Here is an 18,691-nt window from a genome sequence, read left to right as displayed (position 1 = left end):
TGTATCTTTACAGGATACACTGCAGAAACTCAACCAAAGTCCATTCCACAGCACCTTACAAACCTACAACCTCTCCCACTTAGAAAGACAAAGGCAGCAGACACATGTGAGCACCACCACCTCCAAGTTCCCCTCCAAGTCACACACTATCCAGACTTGCAAATTTATCACCATTCCTAATCTGTTGTTGGGTAAAAATCCAGGAAATCCCTTCCTATCAGCACTGAGAGTGTACCTTCATCACATGGACTGCAGTGGCTCAAGAAGGTAGTTCACCATCACCTTCTCAAGGGCAATTAAGTCTGGTCTGGCCCAGCCAGTGTGACACTCACATTCCATGAACGAATAAAAAAAAACATTTTGTAATTGGTCCCTGTACAACCTCGTCAAGGTCCTTAACATATATCCAACAAATAGTGGTCTGAGTAATGTCCCATGGGGAGCTGCACTTTCTGTCTTCCTCCAGTCTCAAAACAACCATTCACCACTACTTTGTGCTTCTTGTCACTCGACCAAATCCATATCACTGCTTCCACTGTCCCATGTAATCCTCAACTTGTTGAAAAGTCCATTATTTTCCAATTTATCAAATGCCTCTTGAAGTCCATGTGAACCGCAGCAACCACATTACACTCAGTTTCACACAATTTTACCATGAGAGATTTCCTTAATTGATCCACACTTGTCCAAGCTGCTGGATTTATCCGTGTAACTTCTTTTTCCAAACTGGTGTTAGATTTTCAATTCTTCAATCCTCTGGCACAACCCCAGTTTCTAAGGAGGGTTTTGGGATTATGGCTGGTGGCTCTGCAATTTCCGCATTTACCTCCCACATCATCCTTAAACATTTGCATGTGGTCCTAGTGACGTATTCGCTGGAATTCTACCACTCTGCCCACCACGGAAACGGAGCGGGCAAGGGGTGGACAATGGAAATGTATGTTGTCTCGGGCAGGATTTTCTGGTCTTGCTCCAAGCAAGGCCATAAAATCCTGGCCATTAGTTTTAAATTATAGTCAACTTTTAGAATACCTACAAAACTATCCAATTTTTCAAATGCCTCTTATTTTACTGTGACATTGGCAAAATCTTGTTTCAATGACCCTTCATTCTACTTCAAGGTTGTTAGGATAAATCATCCATCCCATTAAGCATGATTTGCATGTGGCAGAAAATACATTAATTATTCTCAGTTTGACATCCTTTTACTGGTAATTGTTGAGGTTAATTTAATGCTATAATCTAAGATTCAGTGACATAACCTAATATCAGCTATTGAAACTTTTAATGTATAATTGTCTCACAAATACAGAAAAAAGGACATTGGAATTTTTAATTTACTTATGCTATCTCAGTCCATCCGTTTATTGAAATGAGTTGCTAAGCACCCATTTAGTACCTCAACCATGCCCTCTATCTCCAGTGTCGCTTTTTGAGCCCTTATTGAACCATTCTCTATATTACCTTTTTATGTCTGGAGAAGGCTTTTGGATAGTAGCCAATCTTTTCTCATACTCCCTCTTGCCTTTCTCGTTTTCTTCTTCACTTACCCTATTTTCAGTCTCGTTCCCATCTCATTATCAATTTGGCATCTGTGATATGCCCCCTTTTCTCTGCTTTGAGATCCAGGGAGGTCTGGCAATGTTTGCCCTACCTTTGCCCTTCATAAGAATGTACCACAACTTTACAGAAACAGTAGGAATAAACTGGTCAGGAAGCAAAGAGCAGGAATAAAAGGGTCTTTCCAATTGGCGGGCAGTGACTAGTGTGGTACCACAGGAATCAGTGCTAGGACCCAGCTGTTCACTGTTTTTTCTTGTGATTGCTGTTTTAAGTGCATTGCCACGTTAAATGCATTACCGCTTTAAGACTGTCAACTTCTTTTTCACCGAGCAGCAGAAGCTTCTGTCTGTGTTTTTCTTCCCCTTTTGAAGTTTTGGCTCGAATCCTGGCTGCACGTCTTTTCCAAGCCTCCAAACTTCTCATTTTTATTGCTGGAAACTCACTCAGTGACTCTGTAGCTTTCTTTTGTTCTTCTGGCCATTTGAAGAGTCAATTTTCCCTTGGCTTTTTGATGTGCCCATTTTTGTTGATTTCACTGAAGATGTGATCCAACGGGCCACTTTTAACATTTCATAACTTTCTTTCTCAGTGCAGGAAATCCTGCCCACACCCCATGCAGGCTCCATTTGGATCAGGAGCCCATTAATCTCAGCCTTTCATTTATCAACATTTCTGACACATGTTTTACAGTTCCTTAGGACATTTTTCTCTTTTCATCCAAAACACAACCCTTTGTCCCTTCAAAAAAATCTTGACAGCAACTCTATGTCTTTTTTTAAACTTGAGTTCCATATTTCCTTCAACTCAAAATCACAACTCTTGCTTCTGAGGATTATTTTCTCATGTTTTTCTATATATTTCTAAGTTTCTGACTGTACGGCCATTCCAGGTTCATTCTGCATTGATTCCTCAGGGTCTGGCTATCTCAACATCTCACTGGGTCTATTCCCCCAAAGACAGACAGTTGGTGAGTGTCTTTCTCTTTCTGACTTTGATTAAAACTGGATACTTGTATATGTTAGCCACAGGCAATGTTCTCATAATCTATTCTATCCTTGTCGCCAATGTAATGATGGATGCTCACAGACTTCATCAGGAAGTAGGTACTTATAAATAAGGAAAAACTGTACAGTAGTGAGCAGTCACCTCCCCAGCGCAGCTCCCCAGCTCCCTAAATGTTTACTATATGCATTCTAGATGCCTTTTGCCTAAGACAGAATTCAATCCCCTGTAGTGACTACCCATTCTCACCACCAATTGGTCCCTCAAGCCAGGTGATTCTCTTCTGCTACGTTGAAGGGCCATTCATCAGACAAACCATTTGGTACATTTTCACAACTAGCCATATCAAGCTTCAAGAAACATTATTTTTCCACCAAGGCATACAGGAAGATTGTATAGGTCATGCTCTATTGGTATGCACCAATGTACTTAACAATCTGTACACTTCGTTGTCATTGAGGTATGCAGAACAAAATAGCTGGGGACTGGGTTTTATATAACTTAACAATTCCTTCTCAGGCAAAATTTTCATAAAAAGATTGCAAAATGTTGTAAGGAAAGAAGCAAGTAACCGCAAGTCTCTTTCGATATTTTAGTTGGAAAGCAAATTACAAACAGTAAAATCTATATTAGTTTGTTCAAACAAACCAATATGTTTACGTCCAACATTGACCCTTCATTCTACTTCAAGGTTGTTAGGATAAATCATCCATCCCATTAAGCATGATTTGCATGTGGCAGAAAATACATTAATTCTTCTCAGTTTGACATCCTCTTACTTGTAATTGTTGAGGTTAATTTAATGCTATAATCTAAGATTCAGCGACATAACCTAATATCAGCTATTGAAATTTTTGATGCATAATTGTCTCACATATACAGAAACAAGAACATTGGAAATTTAATTTACTTATGCTACCTTGGTCCATCCATCTATTGAAATGAGGGAGGTGAAATTAAATGAGGAGACATGCTGTACCATAGCCAGCTCCAATCCGAATAAAAGATTGTTATTGTATGAAGAAAATTGATTAACTCCTAAAAGCTGAACATTTCCATTTTTAACAGTGATGAAAAACCCACTTGAGTTCCCCTTGACTCAGGGTAAGTGCGCACGGCATGGTGTTATGAATCATACAAAACAGGATCAATTGGCCAATTTGTTCTAAGAAGGTAGCAGTAAGTATAGAATCAGTGATTGAAACAGAGACAATGTAAACAAAGAAATAATAAGGTACAGGAATAGAGTGAGCACATGTGAGTTAGACTACTGCTAAAGTTCAGTGAAATCACCAATAGGATTATATTGGGGGAACAGATGATTTCCATGTAATATAAATACACATAACAGGCTTTAACATTTCAGACTGAGGCAGCAGGGTGGCCCAGTGATTAGCACTGCTGCCTCAGAGCACCAGGAAGCCAGGTTCAATTCCGATCTTGGGTGACGGTCTGTGTGCAGTTTGCATGTTCTCCCCGTGTGTACGTAGGTTTCCTCCCATAGTCCAAAGACGCGCAGGTTAGGTGGATTGGCCATGCTAAATTACGCCTTAGTGCCCCAAGATGTGTAGGTTAGGTGGATTAGCCATGACTGTTGTGCAGAGTTACAGGTGTAGGGGGGGGGGAAAGGGCCTGGATAGGATACTCTGCCAGACAGTCGCTGTAGACTCGATGGGCAAATGGCCTCCTTTTGCACTGTAGGAATTCTACGTAAAAAATGGAAATAACAACTGCTCCTTATTACAATGCAGTGACCTGTGCTGGAACATGTTAGCAACAGGTTTGAGCTTAAAACCGTGATGACCCAAAAAATATCTAGTCAGTTGGGTTAAATTCTAAATGGCTGCTGCTGTCTGAAAAAGTACTACAGCATAAATTACTACAAAGATAAGAAAAGTAAAGATAGAAAACTGAGGTACATGAAAAGAACAGAATGTACTTGAATCATGTTTTCTCAAATTCTGAACTATAATTTACTGATAGATGTTTAAAAGCATAAGGCACTTCAAACTTTTCATCTTACCATGTCCTCATAGGTGCCTTTTACTTTGTAAGTAGTCCAAGTTTTACCATCACTACTGTAAGCAATCTTGTACGATTTCACATACTCTGGGCTGCCAAGTCTCTTAGCACCTTGGCTAATCAATCCTGTGGTTCTCATGGTGCGTTGCAGGTTAATCTGAGGGAAAAAAAGAAGATTTTAATAAAATTAAAGGCCACACAGCTCTGACTCCTTAAATAATTTTAGGTTATTGGTGTCATATTTGACACAGAGAAGAGAATCTAACCCACACAGTCACTATTTCTACCTCTGTAACATCACTCAGCTCATCTGCTATTACTGCTATCATTCATGCCTTAATTATCTTTAGACTTAATGATACCAATGCAGTCCTGATTGGTGTCCCACATTCTCTCCTCTGTAAACTTGAGGTCATTCAAATTTTGCTGCATATATCATATCTTGAATTGCTCCAAGTCTCACTCACCTATCACCTCTGTGCTAGTTATCCAACACTGGCTCTCAGTCAATCAACGTCTTGATTTTAAAATTCACATTCTTGTTTTCAAATCTCTCTATGGCCTATCTCTATCCCTAGAATCTCCTCTCGCCCACCAAGATATGTGTATTCATCTCATTTCATCTCTTAGATAGTTCTGATTTGAATCACTCCAGCATTGGTGGAGCTGCTCAGATCTTAAGTTCTGGAATTCCCTCCCTAAATGTCACCATTTTTATACTTGATTTTCCTCCTTTAGGAGACGTGGTGACGTTCTCATATTGCTATTGGACTAGCGACCCAGAGACCCAGGTAATGCTATGGGGTCCTGGGTTCAAATCTCACCATGGTAGATGGTGAAATTTAAATTCAATAAGAATCAGAAATTAAAAGTTTAATGGCGACCAAGAAATCATTGTTGATCATTGTATGAACCCACAAATGCCTTTTAAGGAAAGAAATTTGCCATCCTTACCTGATCTGGCCTACATGTGACACCAGATCCAAAATAATGTGGTTGATTCTTAAATGCCCTCTGACACAGCCCAGCAAACCATTCAGTTCAAGGGTAATTAGGGATGGACACTGAATGTTGGCCCAGCCAGTGATGTCCACATGCCATACATGAATTTAAAAAAACACTCCTTAAAGCCTCCCTCTTTGACCAAGCTGTTGGTCATCTGACATGATAGGGCCAATTTTCCCATTCTGGGGCCCACCACAGGAACTGTAGCGAGAGAGAGGCAAACCTTGGAAATGGTGACCTTAGGCAGGATTTTCCAGGGCGCGCATGGCCAGGAAATCCCACCCTAAATCTCCTCTTCTGGCTCAATCTCATGTTTTGTGCTCCTTGTAAAATGCCAAGAGATGTTTTATTACCTAAGCGTAATACAGATATAAGTTGTTGTCGAGTGTTGCTTATATTTTCTGGTCCACCTGACCACAATTATAGTGTTAAAAATAATGGAATAATTTGGATAGCAGTCTTTTAGAAGTGCAGTGTAAATTAAAATTTATATGCAGGTTTAAAATTAATCAGGTACAATGAAGGTTGGAAAAGAATCTCCGCTGCCAACAAAAAATAAACATGCAGAAAGTGCTCCAGTGAACACTGCTGAGTCTGTATGCTGATCAAACACCCTTGAATAGCACCCAATAAATATCTAGTTACAAATGGAATTCATGATTTAAAAATTAAGTACAGAGTAGGAATTTCCAAACCCTGATTACAAGATTGTCACAAAATAGAAATTGGACCTTTGTCAATATGTTGTTGATAATATGTAATGCTACTAAACATGTTGGGGAGAAAAAACACACCATCCCAACTGACATTACCATTATCCAGTCACAAGCTTCATTCCTGGCTTCATATTCAAAAAGAACTCAAACGCAGAAAGGGGTGGGGTAGGATGGTTGCCAGTTTTTTTTAATAAAGAGAACTGGTTTGAGTCTATTTTGGAAGAGGATCTCTAAGGACCCAGATCAACTCACAACAGGATTAGAAATTCTGATAGGTTAAATTAAACAACTGGTTATTTTTGCAGCTTCTTTGTTCATTTTCTAAATCTGAACAACAATGAGAAACAGAGGTTTATGTTTATTTTTGATATGCAAATCTTCATCAGCAAACAAGGTGCATTAAAATCAAAGGGCGTCTGTCCAACAGCTTAGTTAGACACTGTTTTATGTATTATGCTGGAGGCCAGAGCAGCCAAACACTTGTAGGTTTTGTGTGTAAGGTTCAGATAAAGATAGCTTTTGCAATACACATCATGATATAACTGAGATAAAAGCAAGATATTGCGGAAGCTAGAACCTGAAACAAAAACAGAAAATGCTGGAAAATCTCAGCAGGTCTGACAACATCTGTGGAGACAGAATAAAACCAACATTTGGAGTCTAGATGACCCTTCGTCAGAGCTGGGAAAATCGCAACTGAATCCTCAAATTAAAATGAGGATACAGGAACACATGGTATTGGTATGAGAAGTGGAAATGTTGAAAGAAACATGACACTATGTTAAATTCAACCATTTGGTTATGGCTGACACTCCCTTATTCATTAAAACAAACATGAACATCCGACAATATCCGTTAAGAATCAAATTGACAATTTCTGTCTCTGTGTAAACGTGATATCTTCCTTATACATTCTTATGTTTTTCATGGTGCTTACATTACCGGTGGTTAGAAATTGCTGATTAATACAATGCAAATCAAAATGATTAGACTTGATTTATTGTTGTCACATGTATTAATATACAGTGAAAAGTAATGTTTCTTGCACGCTGTACAGACAGAGCATACTGTTCATAGAGAAGGCGACAAGAGAGTGCAGAATGTAGTGTTACAGTCATAGCTAGGGTATAGAGAAAGATCAACTTAATGCAAGGTAGGTTCATTAAGAAATTTAAATTGAAAGACCTGAGTTTTTGTAGGAAGTTGCTATGTAAATTGCCCAATGTGTTCTCAGAATGGAGTTCTGACTTCAAGATGACCAGACAAAATGAAATCAATAGTGTGGTTTATTTAAACAAAAGAAACTCCCATGCACTGATACAAAGCTGTGATTTGAGTCCATTTAGATGAGGTGAGTAATTGTTCTATCCACATCATCTGCGTGATTTTGATACGATTATCTTCACCTTCAGGGCAATTTCCTCTTCTCAGTTCTATCAACGAGTTCTGCACACAGCAGGAGATGAAGGCAATGTTTGTCAATCATGTACTACAAGCAGCCTGCTCTTCTTTAAGGCAGGCTGACTCTTCAGGGAAGGTGGGAAAAAAATAGAACGATACAATGGAAATTTTTGCAAACTGAACAGCAGGCAGGACACATAGAGAGATCCAGATAGACAGACATGCCCCCAGAGACTATGGGCTGGAGGACAGCAGCTCAGACACTGGCACTGCTCTTATTTTGGAGGCCAGCACAAAGATGGGATCAGCACAAGGTGAGACACTGGGCGTGTCAGCAGACCAGGGTGAAAGAATGATTTGTTTGCCAGCTCACAGAAGGGAGGGTTGGCAGACAAGTACTGCTGCAGAGGACTCAAATGAGGACTTTGATCAGACAGCAGACACGAAAGCACTGAATGGGAGTGCTGCCGAAGTGCGGGTGTACTGGACGGCTAGTTGGCATCCTATTAAGGCAGGAGGAGCAATCCAGTCTCACCCGGCAAAGAGCATGGTGTGAAGCCTGCTCTCTCTGCTCCATCTCCCTGCCAGTTGTCAAATGCACCAAACCATCTCTAAAAACACTCCAGAATACTTTCAGACCTTTTCCAATAGAAAAGGGTCCATACATTTTACAATCAGGATGCCTGGCCTCTTAAAGAATGTTAGTACAGGACAGTCCAGCAGCTTTTCATGCTTCTGTTAAGGATGGACACCAGATTTTGCCAGGATCAGTGTTGTCCAATTTTAGCATCTTAGTATCACATAACCACTGTGAAGGGCCATATGATGTCAGGACCGTGCTGTTTCCATAGGTTGAATTCTAATCCCATGGCAAGGGAGGAAGGGAGGATTTCCCACTGCAGAGGTCAATGGGAAATCCTAAAGTGCCATCATTAATTATGTAGTTTCCCCAATGTATTGTACAGTGGATGAGACGCTCAGCCATCATTTTCAGGTGCCATATTTAAAAGGCGGCCAGACATCCAATTTACTAACAAGACCTATCAAGATAGTTGGAAGGGGACAAGGACAGGGACCTTCAGAGCCTACATTCAGTGACACATCCCTGTGCGTCCTCCTCAGACAGTTGGAAGTCAGATGGAATGTTCTTTACCCAGCTGATGGGAGGAGAAGGTTGAGCAGAGACCCAACTCTGTGCGGGTAGGTCACCACTGCTGTCAGTGCCATGGTGTCCAGCACAGGTCAGCCCTTCAATGCTGGAAGAGAATGAATGACTACACTCACTCTGTCACAATAAGTAAAGTTTCAACTATTCACAGTGACCACAATGAAGCCAATGAATGTCCGAGGACATGCACCACAGTGGCAATGGTACAACGCTGTGCCTCAGAGCCCCGCTGTTGTGCATCCACTGTGCACTGGAGTCTCCTCTGTGCCTCCTTCACCCTTCCACACAGATAGCTGAATGTTGTGTGGAAATGAGTGGTGGAAAGTGGATGGGTGTGTGTGTGTGTGTGTGTATGTGTGTGTGGGGTTCACAATGGGGAGAAGAGGGAGGGGGAAGGGATTCAGGTTCAAAGGCCACCATCTGCAAATAGTATGCCTTTCTTGTCCTTATATGAAGGTAGGCTCAGCACTCTGGAGGGTGCCATTCTCCCATGGAGACACAAATGAATGCACAGTTTGACACTACCTCATCAGTCAACAGCCAGCCAATTCCTCCTGCAACACTGCTGCCTGATGTTCCTCTGCCTCTTGCTGACTCTCAGTTGAAACTCCAGATGCCTTTCATTGGACTCAGACCTCACAGGTGCCTCTTTCCCAGTAGTCCTCCGAGTGCCAGTGATTTCGGCTGACCTCGCCTCCTCCCGCTGCGAACTGACGCTCATGTGGTGATCACCGGAGTGTGTGAAACTCTTTCTACACCAGAACTCATTTCCACTGAGGTGTGTGTCTCCGGGCTGGAGGAAGGTGAAAGTATCTGTTCTGATGCCTCTACTGTTGCATACCTCTCTTCGTGTATCTCTTCTAATTCATCTCCAGGCTTGGGTCTGAGCTGAGGCCTGATAGTGGTTCTTCTGCTTCGGGCATTGGCATCTTCCTGCTGGCACCAGTAAGCGAGAGAGAATCATAGAAACCATAAAGTGCAGAAAGAGCTCATTGGGCCCATCGAGTCTGCACCGACCACAATCCCGCCCAAGCCCCATCTCCATATCCCTACATATTCACCCACTAATCCCTCTAACCTATGCAGGGCTCAGTACTGGGACCTCTCCTCTTTGTAGTATACATAAATGACTTGGAAGAGAGCGTAGGTGGTGTGATCAGCAAGTTTGCTGATGACACCAAGATGGCAGGGTTGGCGGGTACTGAAGGGGATTGTCAGGTGATACAACAGGATATAGATAGGTTGGTGCATTGGGCAGATAGGTGGCAGATGGAATTTAATCCTGACAAATGCGAGGTGATGCATTTTGGAAGGAATAATGCAGAGAGGAGCTATGTGATAAAAGGTAGACAGATTAGGAGTATAGAAATACAGAGGGATCTGGGAGTGCAGGTTCACAAATCCATGAAGGTTGCGACACAAGTGGAGAAGGTTGTTAGGAAGGCTTATGGAATGCTAGCCTTTATAGGAAGGGGTATAGAGTATAAAAGCTGCCATCTAATGCTTCAGTTGTATAGAACGTTGGTTAGGCCGCATTTGGAGTACTGCGTCCAGTTCTGGTCACCTTACTACCGGAAGGACGTGGAGTCTCTGGAAAGGGTGCAGAGGAGGTTTATCAGGATGTTGCCTGGCATGGAGGGGCTGGGTTACGAGGAAAGGTTGGAGAAACTGGGACTATTCTCCTTGGAAAGACGGAGATTGAGGGGGGACATGATAGAGGTATATAAGAGACTGAAGGGAGTAGATAGAGTCAATAGTGAGAGACTGCTCCCTAGACTGGGTACAAATACGAGACGGCATGATTTAAGGGTGAGGGGGGAGAGGTATAATTTGGATGTGAGAGGAAGGTTCTTTACGCAGAGAGTTGTGGGGGTATGGAACGCGCTACCGAGTAGGGTGGTGGAGGCAGGAACGTTGGACTCGTTTAAGGTTCAGTTAGATAGACACATGAGTGAAACGAGGATGGAGGGTTATGGTAGGGGCTATTAAATAAGGTTAGAACCTCGGGAGACACCGGAAAAGCAGATTTGTAAGATTAACGTTTTTGTCTTTTATTCCGCAGGTGGAGGTCCACCTCGTTGTCAAACGAGGGGCATGCACACGGTGGGTCGTGCGTGGGCTGCTCTTGGTGGTTCCGGGAGTGGCCTAGTACTTCGTGTCGGTGTGTGTGCTTGATCCTGGACCGGTAGACGGGCGCCGCAACAGTTCGGTAACTAGCACTGCTAGCTGTGCAGATACATGGATTTGGGCCTGTGTCTGTGGGAGTTTGCGCATTCTCCCTGTGGTTGCGTGGGTTTCCTCCGGGCGCTCCGGTTTCCTCCCACACCCCAAAGATGTGCTCTTAGGCTGATTGGTTTTACCAAATTGACACTATTCTCCCCTGTATCTGGCAAGTTAGGGGTTCCATTCGTAGACACGCAGGGTAGAATAGGTGTAGGGTGATGCGGCGGCGCGGGCTTGTTGGGCCGATGGGCCTGTTTCCCGTGCTGGGTTGTTCTTTGTTCTTTGTATCTCAGGACACTAAGGGGCAATTTTAGCATGGCCACCTTTGGACTGTGGGACGAAACCGGAGTACCCGGAGGAAACCCACGCGGACACGAGGAGAATGTGCAAACTCCACACAGACAATGACCCAAGCCGGGAATCAAACCTAGGTCCCTGGAGCTGTGAAGCAGCAATGCTAACCACTGTGCTACCCTGCTGCCCAAAGCAAAGGAGAGCACGAGTAACAGCATGAGCAGCTTCCAACATGGCAGCATCCTTGTCCCTTAGGTTTCTATTTCATGGATAGATCCTTACTGGTTGGAGGCCCAAATCTAGTCCATGCAATCCAGACCATCCAAATCCATCCCAAATCCCCATCTTCAATAGCTAGTTCGGCTCCTCAACTGCCAGTTGGGCTGCCCTCTCCTCCAATCCTGTCAGGACTTTTAGATGTGGGCGATCCACTCCTGTCTTCTCATGTTTTCACTGGTTGTAGCTTACCCTGACTGCTCAAAGACAAAAGAGAAGATGGGGTTGAGAGGAATTCCATGTTGCATCCATTTGTACCTAACAATTTCATGTTCATTTTTCATGCTTTCACTCATAAAGATAACCCTCTGGATTGTGTGGCATGCCATTAATGCACTGCATGTTATCCAGAAGGGTTGAGGGCTTTCATTAAAAGAAGCATCAAGAAGTTAGTGGCAAAGTAAAACTTGGTAACCCTGAACATCTTTGCATCATTAGCTAAGAGACCTTCCAAGACACTTAGTTGAGTGTTAGAAATTATTGCCATGAAAAGAAACAAAAACCCTGGGTTAAACAGATTGGACATCTGAATGGAAAGGGTTTGTTTCTTTGAATTTAATGTACATAAAGAGAGTACTTAATACATTCCTCAGTGAACCTTATTTATTTTCATTAGATTTAGCTTCTCCTCGGGGTTAGGGCATTATCCTGTTTTCCTCAGTGGTACTCTTTATCCTAGTAGATATAGAAGGGTAACTTTACAAGTACAAAAGATATTGAAGGCATAGTAAGAGGATATGTAAGTCAAACTGCACAGCTATAGCACCAAATTACTGGCAGAGATGTGTGCATCACTTCATTGCACAGGTTGTGTGAGATCAAGGCTAGTGAGAGTTAAGCCTTCTAGCTTAGATACAGTCACTCATGCATAAGGTGGATTCAGCCTGAACAGAGGATCCAAGTGAAACAGAAAATCCAAGGGTTTGACAACTTGATATTCCAGCAACTGGTACTGTCTCCCAGGGGGGTAGGAATGATCAACTCAACCATGCCACTCACAAAGACAGTCATCCATATTCTGGAAATGTTGTTAGCTATTGCTACATGGACCATCTGCTCACCAGACTGATGATCCAACACTTTAACTGGATATCTTTCTAAGAAGTTTATTTCCAGAGTAATCTCACCAATTTGCAGTTGTCTCAGACACTGGCCTCAATGTTAATTTTGTGTTCAGCAAAGCCATTAATATTGTGTCAGATTGAAACACTGACTGACTTACGCCTTCTTATTCATTAATTTTGCGTTAGTCAAATTGCCCACTAACTCTGTCTATATAACATATATATACAAACTGTTGCACGTTCAATGTTTGAAATAGGTTATAATTGTGGTTTGCAATAAATAAATAATTGTTGATAACTGACCTTTTCGCTTGATAATTTGGCAAGAAAGGTTTAATTCATTCACTCAGTGGGCATCCTAATTGTGATTGGCAATTTGATCTGAAACTCAATCGAAACTATTAGGCAGCTTGGTGAATTGAATCAAAAGAACATTCACTTCTGTACCCTTAGGTTGGTGGAAAATCCCAGACACTTCCTTAGTAAGGAATTACTGTGATAAAGTTAAGGATTCATTGAGTACTTTGAGATCCCAGTGATTTATAAATTGGTTCTGGACTATATGAAATGCAGAAATGAATGCTGCTCCAGCACTAACACTTCTTGATATGCAGTCATTGAGTAGAGAAGGGCCAAGCTCAACCTCCTCAATATATTTGGCGCAGATGCTAATTGAGAAGTCACAGCAAAAGATAAGTAATTTAATTCTCAACACATAATGACAAAATAAATTACACTGACGAAACAAGTTTAATGTGAAGGAATGGTTGTAGTAAGGAGAGTTATCAGGGCACTCTATAAGAGGAACATCCCAGTGAGGGTTCATCGAAAAGAATACTTTGTCACCAAACTGGAAGATATAGAAAGGAAGTAAGCACTTCCACAAAATCTTTAGCATTCACAAGTGGTAATACTCTAGAATTCATTGCTCATAAGGGTGGTGGAAGCAGAGACAATCAGTGATTTCAAAAGGAAATTGGATGAACATTTTAGGAAAACAAAATTATAGAACTATGTGAACAGAGCAATGAATGCCATTGACTGGATTGCTCTGTGGGGAACCAGCATGCAATTGATGGGTTAAATGGCCTCTTTCCATGTTGTATATGACTCCATGGGCAGGATTTTCTGACCATTCCCGCTAGCGGGATCTTCTGGTCCTGATGAAGGTGATACCCAGAGGCAGGTTCCCCACGGTAAACGAGGCAAGCCATGCAAAATGCTGTATACTTTGATGGGACTGAAAGATTCCATTGGCGACCAGTGGCGAGCCACCTCCTTCACAGGAAAACGAATCACAGGGGGCCTGGAAGATCCCAGTCTATGGCTCTGACTCCATCGCCAGACAGTAGGATACAACTTCATTGTGAAGATGCCTCAGCTGGAGGTCACTTGTGGTAAACTTTCAATGAGATTTGTGGCCACTACATACAAATCACTTGGAAATGATCATATTTGTGCAGAATTACGCAAAGAAATAGAGAAAAACTTACCTAACATCCTACGTTTTTAAAAATCTAGAAATAACACCCAAAGTCTAGACAAAGAAAACCATTGTCAAGCACAATAGAAAGGACAAAAGTGATGGCAACAACTGATGTTGTTTTATTATCTGACTGCTGCAAGCTTTTCCATTCATTACTTTCAATGATGAATGGGGACATTAGACGGCAGAATTCAGGAAGACTCATGCTGTTTTCGTCAGAACAGATTGTTTATTGACAAGATCTTCACTCTCTGTAACATCGCTGAACAAAGAATGGCAGTTACCATTTAAGCTGAATCTTTGTTTCTGGAAGGCATTTGATAATCACCACAGAAGATTCCTGAAGTGTATGGGTTACCTAGGAACACCATTAGCAACAAGAGTCCGTATCAAGAAAGTACAGCGTGCTGTGAGAAAAGGCAATTAGTTATCTGCCTGCTTCAATATAACACCTGGTTCAGATAAGGCTGCATCTTGTCCCTCTATATCAGTTGTAATTGCAAGATGAGCTATTCACCAAGCAGCTCAAAGTCCTTGTCAACATTTGCCCCTCAACCACATCACCGAAAGCAGTTTATCTTATCTCTCATTCATTTACACTCTGTATATCTCGGATGCATGCAGGTTAGCTATGTAACAAGAGTAAATGCACCTCAAGCGAAACGCATTGTAAAGACGTATAAGATGATGAATGGGATGGATAGGATAGAGGTGGAGAGACTCTTCCCGCTCAGAAAGGATAGTAGGACTAGGGGGCACAGCCTCAAGATAAAGGGGGGGCGGTTTAGAACGGAGTTGAGGAGGAACTTCTTCACTCAAAGGGTGGTGAATCTCTGGAATTCTCTGCCCGTTGAAGTGGTGGAGGCTGCCTCGCTAAATATTTTTAAGACGCGGGTTGATGGGTTTTTGATAAGAGAGGGGATTAAGGGTTATGGGGAGAGGGCGGGAATGTGGAACTGAGCCACGACAGATCAGCCATGATCTTATTGAATGGCGGGGCAGGCTCGAAGGGCTAGATGGCCTACTCCTGCTCCTATTTCTTATGTTCTTATTATGTTCTTATGTTGTTGGATGCATTGCGGACATGATGACATACTGTTATCAATACAAGTTCAGTTCTCTCCTTGTGTACCCCAATGACAGCTCACGCTTTATTTTGGAAGTTAATGCAGGGTGTCTGAGCTTGCCGTGTTTTGGTCTTTGTTGACAATTGCTCCACCATGCCAGGGTACAAGCAAAGCACATTTACAGATGTTTAAAAAAACCCCAGACAACTTGGTGGTTAATAAGCTGGAGCTAAGCTTTGCTGTTGTTTCTAAACAGACTGCAAACAAAAAGTACTTTGTTAGCCTGTCTCACCAATCAGTAACAAAATCACTTGAACAGGTCCCATGTGTTTGGCAGGGGTGGTCTGACAGATTTTCTCAATTCTGACTGTAAAGGTAGGTGATAAAAGACACTGGCAGTCAATCTCTTTCAATTTTAAAGCTACCTTTTGTTCAGGCTTGGAAAAAGAATGCAGAAGAACAAAATGTGCTTGCAACACCCTCCTCAACCAGGAGGTCTGAGGCTGGATGATGTGCCTTAATTGGACTTCACTTTAACAAACGCAGTAAGCTACCTGTCATACCTCCAGAGACCACTTTCTATTTTATCATGAAGTAATTTGGGTTGGTTGGCCTGCTGCTAGAGGTTTACAGAAATGTCTCAGGTGAGGAAGGTTGATTGGGAGGCAGTTGTGGGACAACAGACTTTAGGGTTGCCATGTAGCTTACCAGAGTACTCCTGATCTGCCTGGCCTTCTGTGGAATTAAAAATCAATGTTCTATTGGACGCAGACTCCGAAAAATTAGTCCTATCAATACCTGGAAAGCTGGCATGATGTCTAATCTTTGCCCTGGTTGAGTTTTACAAAACAATTTGAAGAGATTGCCATAATTTTAACTGAAGTGAAAAAAACATTTAAAATTATAATGATCCGCTAACAAAGTGCCAGCTATGACCTCTTCACAAATTTACCACTGGGAATTTGAGGCCTGACTGTTACTGACACTTCTGACTCTGAAACATGACCTGTCTTTGAGCTTTTTGTGAAGTACAAGGCTATGCTTTCTGCAGAATTATGCACAGAGTAATACTTGGTCACAGGAAACAAGCATATATTTTCCATGCTGTACACATTTCTCCTGACCACTTGCTAGAACTCAACTCACCCACGCTTCCTTCCTATTATTTACATTCCAATTTTGTGCTTAAAATTGCTGAACATACCAACCCATTTTCCATGCCCTCCTCTGTCAGGCCATGGCTCCTCCCTCCCAAATTACTGATTACATTTACTTGTTTGCTTTCTTAAGCACATCTCGCATGCTAATAAGTCTACCTGCTACTTTCTACGTCCTTGTTATTCTCAAGTGTACAGCCTAGTGGAAAATGTGGGCCAGCTAAATTTGTCACATTTGCTGCGCCTACATTGAAAAAAAATGTTTTGCACTGAAATATCTAATAATGACCTTGTGAAACATTCCAATTGAGACGAGGTTCCTGAGCTTCTGTTTACTATCAATGGTACCATCAAGATGTGCTGTCAAGATAAGAAAACATCTGTAGAAAGCTTGGAGCTAAAATGGAAGCAATTGTCAGGTACGTTTAAGTGTTCAAGGTGGAATCTCAAAACACCATGATATTAACTAATGGGCTGGGTCACTGAAGATACAAATAAGCCCACTGGGGGAAAAAATGCTCACATTCTGATATACTCAAAGAATGGAGGCTGAGTGATGCAGGAAAATAAAACACTGAAATGGGAATGAAGAATGGAAGAGGAGCCATATACTTGACAAGGAAAATTAGAGATCCTCTCTCCCGCTTTCCATGTAGCATCCTTGTTGACCTAGGTTTGCTAATCAAAGCCTATGCCATGATCACCATAGTGGAGTAAGGTGAAGAGATAGGACCTAATTAAGAGCCACAGCAGAGAGTATGGGGATTGAACCCATGCTGTTGACATCACCCTGAATTACACTAGTTGTCGAGTGAACTGAGCAAACTGACATTAAACTAAACATTTAAAAGTGAAAAGGATTTACAAGAATGTTGAAAATACTGCACCCCGTGGAGGACAGGATGTTTTTAGCTTCATTCCTGCAAATGCCAATGTAACATTTGTGCTTATCTACTACAGGAAAATGCCGTTACTTTTCAAACTATCCCCAGTGCACTTATCCGTTTTTTTCAATTTCAGATCAACAGCAGTTACAAATTGTGGTTTTACACAGGACAAGATTTGGGAAGCTTATATACTCAATCATATTCTGGGACAAAAAGATAGACCGCCTCTATTTTAGCAAGTGGATAAATTACTATAATTTCCTTGACTTACATTTCTCAGAGGCACTGACCCACGATGAATACTAAGGAACCCACAATTTGGGTTTGCCCCACCCCGACTCACTTATATCTCTGATCATAACCCCGCCTGCGGATCAGCCTGATTGCCAGGCACGATCACCAATTGGGTGGGAAACTGGTCAGTGCTGTTCGAAGCAGCTGGCAAGTCCATGGTGGGGGTGGGTTGGATGGTGAAAGTTGATCAGAAAGGTTCATCCAGAGGTGTGGATCCGTTGGGGAAGGGGGAGGGGGTCAATCGAGTGGGATGCCAATCTGGGGGAGAAGGCCTGGAGCCTGAGAGGTCGGAGGTCGAGGCATCCAGTAAGGGGTGGGGAGGATCAAAGACCTCAGGTGGAGGTTGAATCAGAGGCCTCATGATGGTGGGGCAGATTGGAGTCTGTTAGTACTGGGAGGATAATGGGGCATTGCAGAGTAGTGGCAGAGATTGGAGGCACTGTGGAGGTGATCAGAGCACTTAGGGGGAGGTTCTGGGGAGGAAGAGAGCCTCAATGCAGAAAACAGGTGTGAATGCATGTTAACACCATTTGGGTGAAGTACAGAGATTACAAGGACACAGAATGTACTCTGGGTATTGGACTTCAATGTATATCACAAAGAATGGTTCAGTAGCACCACTACTGACTAAGCAGGCAAAGTCCTGAAGACATAACTATGAGCATGGGCCTGTGCCAGGTGGTGAAGGAATCAACAAAAGGAACAAAACTCCTTGGTCATGCAGTCACCAACCTACTTGTCACAGGTGCATTTATCCATGACAGTATTGGTAGGAGTGACCAGTGCAGTCTTTCTGGAGATGAAGATCCACCTTTGGATTCAATTGGACACAGGAGTAGGCCCTTGAACCTGGCTCTGCCATTCAATAAGATCATGGCTGATGTGATTGTAATCTCATCTCCTCATTCCTGCCTACTCCAGACAGCCTTTGACACCCTTGTTGGTTGAAAATCTATCTCTGTCTTAAAAGTTTTCATTGACCCTGCCTCCATTGCTCTCTGCAAAAGGGAGTTCCACAGACTCATGAGCTTCTGAGAGAAAATAATTCTGTTCATCTCCATCTTAA

At 42.4% G+C, this 18,691-nt stretch overlaps 1 protein-coding gene across 5 annotated transcripts in view; it reads right to left on the bottom strand.

Moving 5' to 3' along the window:
* Window positions 1-18,691, bottom strand: part of LOC145343177 (EGF-like repeat and discoidin I-like domain-containing protein 3) — a 239,480-nt gene that overhangs the window by 61,871 nt on the left and 158,918 nt on the right. For all 5 annotated transcript variants that reach the window (XM_080189170.1, XM_080189171.1, XM_080189172.1 and 2 more), the window contains one exon: window positions 4,589-4,744. In XM_080189170.1, coding sequence (XP_080045296.1) covers window positions 4,589-4,744 — 156 coding nt within the window. The remainder of the gene's footprint in view (window positions 1-4,588; window positions 4,745-18,691) is intronic.

This window comes from Carcharhinus amblyrhynchos, chromosome 5 (assembly GCF_965287045.1).
Source record: "Carcharhinus amblyrhynchos chromosome 5, sCarAmb.v2.hapA, whole genome shotgun sequence".
NCBI classification, from domain to species: Eukaryota; Metazoa; Chordata; class Chondrichthyes; order Carcharhiniformes; family Carcharhinidae; genus Carcharhinus; species Carcharhinus amblyrhynchos.
This window is presented reverse-complemented; position numbering and strand designations above follow the sequence as displayed.